Genomic DNA, 7,388 nt, shown 5'->3' with positions numbered 1-7,388 from the left:
ACCAACTGTCGTCCCGCTCCAGTCCCCCAAAGCGGAGACAACATGGGGACTACGCGATGCGCCGACACCTCCAGGCGTGTGTATCTGTGTGCCTGCGTGCGAGTGTGCGTGTATATATGCGTGCGGGTGTGGGTGGGTGGGTGGGTGCGGGTCCGGGATCCCCATGTCCCGGCCTCGCTTGGCGTCGTAGACCGGCGCAGAGGTGTGTGCGGGGGCCGGTGTAACCCATGTGCCGCCTCCCTAGGCCCGGCGGGACGGCTCTGGCCGCGCGAATATTCAGTATTTCTTGTTGTGGCTTTTTAAGGTTCATAGTTGTTCTTGTTTTTTTTCTTCACCCTCCTCGCGGTCTGGCAGCCCCGTCCGGTCCCGAAGGCCTGACCCATGGTTGGCTGGGTTGCCATGCCCGGTCCCTTGGGGGGGGGGGGGGGGGGGGGTGCCCGCTGGCGGGTGTCCGCACCCCGCCTCCAGGGTCCCAGGCGGCCAGGGCGGTTGGCTGGGGGCTGGTGGGGCCTTTGTTTTGGGGGTCCCCCCGTGAAGTCCCCTATGTGTGGCCGTCTCCCCCGCGGGGGGCTCCCGGGGGGGGGGGGGCCCGGGGGAGAAAAAGGGGGGGGGGGGGGGGCCTCCCCGGGGTCCCCCCCCCCCCCCCCCTGCGTGCCCTCCCACGGCTGATCTCGCCAACGAATGATTTCCCGACCCCCTCCCTCCCGAGTCCCTCTTTCCGGCGGCCTGTGCCCGCTTCTGGCCTCCCTGTGTGCAGTGTACTTCACTGTCTCACCCTCGCGCCCCTCTCGGCCTGCCTGTCGACAGCGCCTCTGGCGACCGGGACCCCCCCCCCCCCCGGCTGAGGCTTTCAGGGAGCAGCCCGACGACCCCACACCCCCCAGGGCTTCTGCACTTCCCTCCTCCCCTCCCCTCCGCCCGCCTCCACACTCATCATCTCCATCCGCCCGTGCGCCGCTGCCGCTCCCCCCCTCCCTCCGCCTCGTCCCCCTGCGCAAGCACTCGCCGACACCCGCCCTTCAGGCGGACGTGACTTTCCTTTTCTTCCCCGCCCCTTCGCCGACCTGCGCGCCCGCCCGCCCGCCGTCAGGAGACCGACACAATGGCGCATCCTTTCGCCAGCTTCGGCACCTTCGACCCAGAGCCGAGGGACCAGCTCCCGGTGTTCTTTCCTCGTGGCGGGCCTGATGACTTTCCCTCGGATCCGGATGTGGCCCAGGCCAGCATGCCGCTGCTGAGTGATGACTTCTTCAACACCGATGCCCGGCATCCGCCCTACGGCCCGACGTCCGAGTCGATTTTCTCCTTCTATCCCCCTCCGGGCTGCATGGTGCGCTTGCGCTTTCCTCTCTGCTTGCCAAGGTAGTCCCTATGTGACTGACCCTACTCTTTTTTGTCTTTCTCTCTCTCTCCTCCCTTATCCTGTATGTATGTATGTATGTATGTGTGTATGTATGTATGTGTGTATGTATGTATGTGTGCGTGTGTGCGTGTGTGCGTGTGTGCGCCTGTACACCTATGTACTTGCTGTGCCCAGACGGCCGAGGAGCAGGTGGTCGCCCTGCAGAAGCGCCTGACCATTCACAAGGTCTTTCGACTGGTGGTACGTCCTCTCCTTGCCACCCGGCTCCGTGTCCGGGTTCGACTCCAGGGTCTTCTCGTGCTTCTCGCGCTCCAGCGTTCTGATACCCTGTGTTCCCTCCCCCCCCCCCTCTCTCTCTCTGCTCTTTTTGCGTCTCTCCACCCCTCCCCCTCTCCACCCCTCCCCCTCTCTTTCCCTCTCACCATCTCTCTATTTTCTCGTCTCCTCTGGCTCCTGTGTCGCGACCGCGCGCAGTATGTCATTTTCCTGATCGGCGATACGGCCATGATCATCGCCTCATTGCTTGGTGCGAATCCTGCCCGACCCTCAAATAGTCTGCCCTCGACCGACAGCCCCTCGCTTGGCCGATGCCCTTCCTGACCTCCCATCGCAGCTGGCCTGTCGCTACACAATGCCGGCCTCTTGTGCCTGGTGCCGGCGATTCTTCTCCTCTGGGTGTGTCTTCTGTGCTGTTTCCGCATACGCGCTTTCCAAGGCGGCCTGTCGCCCATGCTAACTCTCCCCCCTTGTGTCCATCTGTCTGTCTGTCTGTCTGTCTGTCTGTCTGTCTGTCTGTCTGTCTGTCTGTCTGTCTGTCTGTCTGTCTGTCTGTCTGTCTGTCTGTCTTTCTGTCTGTCTGTCTGGCTGGCTCCTCCCCCGCCCATCCTCCCATCGATCCCTGGCGCGCCCATGTCCATGCGCAGATTTCTGTCACCCGCATCGGCCAGCTGGTTCTCATCATCGAGCGCATTGAGCGCAGTGGCATGTACATTGACACCGGCCCGGCACTGGCCGGGGGCGCCACCTCGTCGACGGCCGTGCATCCGGTCTTCCCGGAAGCCGGGCTGCCAACGTCCGCAGGGCCTGGACCCGATGGACACCCTCCCCCGGCCGAGGGGGCCCCCGGGCTGCAAGGAGGTCATATCTCCCGCAAGCTGGCCACCATGGATCCTGTGTTGCAACGGTATGAGTCGCAATTCGAGGAGGACGAGAAGGCCGCCGACGAGTATGAGGCCTTCCGGGCGTCAGTGAGCATGGCCGGTGCGGCCGCCGCAGCTGCCGGGGCCAGTGCAGCCACTACAGAGCCCGCCTCGCCGGCTGGATCTGTCTCGTCCGTGCAGTCGTCCCTCTCCTCGTCCAGCCCGAAAGTCCCGCTGCTAGACGGCTCCTTGTAATGTCCTAGCCTCCCCCCCCCCGCCTGTCCTTGAGGAAGAATACAGTCATGTCTTCACCGGGGTTGCCTCTCTCTCTCTCTCTCTCTCTCCCTCTCTTCCCCTCTCTGTCTGCCGGCTTTCCCACGCGCCCCCCCGCCTTTATGTCTCTGTTTCTCTCCCCCACCTCTCTGCCATGTCATGCCCGGGTTTTCCTCACCCCCTCCATCGTCATCCATCCTTCAGGCACGCTGGGCATGAAGGCGGCGCGTGCGCATCTTCTGACATGTATGTATGGGTGTGTCCGGGAGGGCCAGGGGAGAAGGGGGACACCCCCTGCTGGTGGTCTTCCTGGTAGGCGGCCACCGCCCTTTTGCTGTTACATGACCTGGCAACCGAAGGAGGCCTCTCCACTGAGTGCCAGTTGGTGATTAGGCGATGAGCGCGCGGCGTGAGCAGCGCGCGCGGCGGCCACCGCGCTGGGTGGGGCCTCCAGCGTGACCTTGAGCCCGCGGCGGCGGGCAGCCAGGCGAAGCGCCCGCTGGGCCGCGGGGCCTGGTCGCGGGGGTCCCTGCCCGGACACGCCGGGCAACTGGCGCAGCGGCCGTTCTGGCGAGCCAATTGGCGTGCCCTGGGTGTACGTCAGGCCCATTGTACAGGCGGAAGCCACGCTCCAAAAGTCACCTCTCTGAGCGTTCGGCATGCACCCGTGTGTGTGTGTGTGTTAGTATGGCCCGAGGGGTGCGGTGACGCGGCCGGCTTTTGTCGCACCGTCTGGATGAGCATGCGGTCTGGCCGCGTGCGGAGATCCTCTTGAAGCAGCTCCGCCGAAATGCTGCGGCACTGGCAGCCCGGTTGTTGACCGTCTGGGGGGGCGCCCCCCGTCCCGGCTGGGGGGGTTGCTGTTCCGTTCGTGGAGGCGCTCGCCCCCATGGACTGCGTGGCCACCTCGCCTGGTGGAGATCTGGTTGCCGGGGCCGCCAATGGGCTGGCGGCCGAGCCATCCGGGCTGGAGGGCGACACAGCGGGACTGGAGGGCGACACAGCGGGACTGGAGGGCGACACAGCGGGACTGGCGGCTCCCTCGCTGCCGGGGTCCTGCAAGACTGGCGTGGCAATCTTCAAGTCAGCCGCCGGCCCTCGGGGGGCCGGGCTGCCCTCCGGAGGACTGGGCACTCCGAGCGCCGGACTGCCAGGCGCCACCTCGGGCAGGGGGTAGTCGTCCGGGTCGGCGGTTTCCCCGTCGAAGAGTGCCATGACGCGGTGGGCCACCACGGTGCGGGCGGCCGGGTGCCCCAGGCCGCGGCAGCAGTCCGGAGCCACGGCGGTGCGCGAGCGCTCGCTCGACTGCCCGGTGCAGTGCCGCGACCAGGCGTCACTGTGGCGCGCGCGCGTGGAAAGGCAAACCCAAAAAGGCACCAAAGGAAAATACATGTACGGGCGTGTGCACGCGTGAAAGCGACAGTCAGTAACGGCCTAGTGAGGACACCGGTCGCGGGCTCTTCTGCCATGGTGGCCGTTGTCGGCCCAAGGGCCCGGGCGGATACGCACAAGAAGCCCATGGCGGAGGCCTGCTCGACCATGCTGGCCCCGGCCACCGGGCCGGCATAAATGCAGTCGGTGGCGCGCCAGCCCGGCTGGCGCTGGACGCTGGCCAGGCCTTGGAGGACGCCCGGATGCGCGTCGAAGGTGGCCAGCGTGGTGCGGCGAGCGTTCAGCCCGCAGAGCATCATCATGACCGGGGCATCTGGCAGGACCACCACCAGCGAGGGCCGGATGCGCGAGAGGATCATCAGCCCGGCGGCGAAGGCCATGCTGTCGCGCGGGGCCGGTGGCGTGACGCAGTACATTCGTTGGATGGTGATGCACGAGAGGATGGCCGCCCGGGCGGGATCGCTGACGCGCTGCAGGAGGATCACCTCTGGCAGCCCGGTGACCAGGGTCTCCGGGTCCAGGGTCAGTGCCGCGCCCGGGGCATCCGGGTCCCCGCCGGGGCCGAGGCGGAAGCTGGCCACGGTGGTCCGAGCACAGACGTCCATCGCCTCGTCCACCGACGGCGGGGGGGTGTCACTGGGCTGTGGCGTGGGGTGGTTGCGGCCCGGATTGGAGCCCCGGGGTTCGCGAGGGCGCGTGTTAGTGCGGTGGCCATGGTCACAAGGCGGGCAAGGCAGAGGGAGAGAGCTCCAAAAATCACCGGCCGACACGCTGGGGACCGGGGAGCGCGTCCGTGGCTACCGGAGGCGAAAAAAAGGCCCCCGGCCAGGCGGAGGGCCTAATGGCGACGCACCATCCACTTGCCCCGGTCGAAGATCAGCGCGTCACATTGCCAGATGAGCGGGTCGTCCGCGGGGTGGTCCTCGGTCAGGGGCGGGGCACCGGCCGAATCGCCGGCGTGGCCCGTCGACGCCGGCGCCGGCAGGAAGTCCATGGCGCGGGCGCGTCGAGCGCGGCGCCCCATCCGCGGCAAGGCCCGACCGGTCCGACGGACGGCGGCAAGCACCTGTGCCGCGGTCCTTTCCGCAGGCATTTGGAGTCCTCGGCGCAGGGAGGGAGCCTGGCCGGCCAGCGCGCGACCGGCCGCCAGGAGGGCGTCCTGGGCGCGGGCCCGGCGCCGTGCGGCCTTGCGCTTGGCCGCCAGGCTGGCCGTGGCCAGGGCGATCTCCCGCCGGCGAGCTTGGTCCGTTTGCAGGACCGAGTTGGCCCGGGACCCGTCGGCCAGGAAGGCGCGCAGGAGCTTGCGCAGGTCGGGCCCCGGGCCGGGGTCCGACGCGTCGTCCTGCCAGCCAGCAGCGGCACGGCCCCCGGGCCGGGCCTCGGCCGCCTCGGCCGCCGACGCGGGCAGGAGGTACTCGCGTACCGGGCGGAAGAGGTCCCGGCGAATGTCGGTCCCCTGGAACAGACGCTCGGACACATGCTGCAGGCAGGTCTCCGGCAGGGGTCCCACATACTCCGGGCCGCCTGGCACCAAGTACGCGTCGATAATCTCCCGGGCCATGGCCTCCAGGACATCGCGGCCCTGTTCGACCGTGCCCTCGCCGAGCATGAGGGCTGCCCGCTCGAACTCCAGGCACCGCCAAAAGAGGTACGCCGCATTGAGGGCACGCTGGGTGCGAGTCGAGCGTCCGGCCCCAGCAGCCAGGGCGTGGGCCTCAGCTTCCGCCTCCTCCATGTCTCGCTCGTCCGCCCCCTCGACCAGCTCCTCCAGCCGGGGCCCATCGGCCGACTGCCGGTCTGCGTCATCCGGGGAGCCCGCCTGGTGGCGCATGTCGTCCGAGTGGGCATGGCCATGTGCCGAGGTGGTCGGGGGGTCGGGCTTGCCGCCGGTGGCCGTCTTGTGGCCGGCCAGTCGGCGGAGGCGCTGGCGAAGACGTGCCCGGCGGCCGGTGGCCGTGTCACGAGCTTCGCGCACATCATTGTCCGCCTGGCTATTGGCGAAGTCCACCAAGGCCAGCAGGGCGTCCGGGTCGCCGAGCAACGCGCGCAAGGAGATGCTCACCGAGGACAAGCCACGCTGGTGGTCTTCCAGCTGGACCAGCGGGCCGGCCGGGTGCCGGGCATCGCCAGCCCCCGGGGCCGGGCTGGTCAGGCCGGCCAGCAGGAGCGATGCCGCGGCCGTGGTCGACACCGCGCCAAACATGGCGGACAGAGTCTCGCCGGTGTCGCGGTGCTCCACGAAAAACAGGTCATCCCCCGGGGGGGCGTCGTCCTGGCCCGGGGCCCGGTCCTGCTGCTCGCACAAGGTCCGGCGTTCGACCGGCCACTCGTCATAAATCTCCCCGGTCCAGACGGCCAAATTGACATTGGCCAGCAGGGGGTCGCCGATGCGGGCCAGCGCCCGAGCCGCGCGCAGTCGGATCGCCACATCGAAGGAGTCCGGCTCTTCCAGGGTGTCCAGATCCCCCTCGGCCGGCGCGGCAACCACGGCATTGGTGGCCGCCTGCCGGGCCAGGGCGTCCAGCAGCCCGGGCAGCTGCTCGGTCAGGGCCGCATGTACCAACACCCCGGTCCAGTTGGCGGCGAGCTGCGCAACGAATGGTTGGTTGGTTGGGTGGTCGGGTTGCCGGGCGGCCGGGCACCAGGGAGGTGGTCGATGGACAGGAAGGGCCGCGAGGGCGACGGCCGCGAGGACAGTGGCCGTGGCATGGATAAACATATATGTGCGTGTGTCAGGCAAGAGAATGGCAGACACCCCCCCCCCCCCCTCCTGGGTCTTGACGAGGGCCAGCAGGAAAGGGCGGCCGGCAGGGGCTCTCCACGTACCCCGAAGCAAGCCCAGGTGCCGGCGATGAACCACTGCATGCAAATGTACCAGTCATCCAGGGCATTGGCCACACGGGTGCGCGTGGCCGAGTCTGCGGCATCCGGACAGAGCCGGCGTTCGACGAAGGGCGGGATGTGCACGGCCCGCTGGCCGGCCGACCGACCGCGAATCAGCCCGGCATCCAGCTTGCGCTGCGATCGACGCAGATGCCGGAAGATGCGCCCGGCCGCGGCAGTATCTCCATCGAGCTGACCGCCGGGGCACGGCGCGGAGGGGTAGGGAAGAAAAGGATGGCCAAGCAGCAGCAGCAGCAGCAGCAGCAGCAGCAGCAGCAGCAGCAGCAGCAGCAGCAGCAGCAGCAGCAGCAGCAGCAGCAGCAGCAGCAGCAGCAGCA

The 7,388-nt window shown here is 68.2% G+C and overlaps 2 protein-coding genes across 2 annotated transcripts in view; one reads left to right on the top strand and one right to left on the bottom strand.

The window, feature by feature from the left end:
* Positions 1 to 905: 905 nt before the first annotated feature.
* On the top strand, positions 906 to 2,824 carry H696_02215 (hypothetical protein). Its single transcript, XM_009496116.1, has 5 exons — positions 906 to 1,330; positions 1,538 to 1,603; positions 1,838 to 1,889; positions 1,977 to 2,038; positions 2,287 to 2,824. Exons 1-5 carry the CDS (start codon positions 1,103 to 1,105, stop codon positions 2,755 to 2,757), a joined length of 879 nt encoding a protein of 292 aa, XP_009494391.1. The 5' UTR covers positions 906 to 1,102; the 3' UTR covers positions 2,758 to 2,824.
* A 288-nt stretch (positions 2,825 to 3,112) lies between these two features.
* H696_02214 (hypothetical protein) overlaps positions 3,113 to 7,388 on the bottom strand; it is a gene marked incomplete at both ends in the record, with an annotated part of 6,008 nt that continues 1,732 nt past the window's right edge. The window contains 6 exons of the mRNA XM_009496115.1: positions 3,113 to 3,364; positions 3,505 to 3,568; positions 3,671 to 4,111; positions 4,285 to 4,808; positions 5,021 to 6,754; positions 6,994 to 7,242. Coding sequence (XP_009494390.1) covers positions 3,113 to 3,364; positions 3,505 to 3,568; positions 3,671 to 4,111; positions 4,285 to 4,808; positions 5,021 to 6,754; positions 6,994 to 7,242 — 3,264 coding nt within the window. The remainder of the gene's footprint in view (positions 3,365 to 3,504; positions 3,569 to 3,670; positions 4,112 to 4,284; positions 4,809 to 5,020; positions 6,755 to 6,993; positions 7,243 to 7,388) is intronic.

The sequence above is a fragment of the Fonticula alba genome (genome assembly GCF_000388065.1).
Source record: "Fonticula alba strain ATCC 38817 unplaced genomic scaffold supercont2.3, whole genome shotgun sequence".
Taxonomy (NCBI): Eukaryota; order Rotosphaerida; family Fonticulaceae; genus Fonticula; species Fonticula alba.
This window is presented reverse-complemented; position numbering and strand designations above follow the sequence as displayed.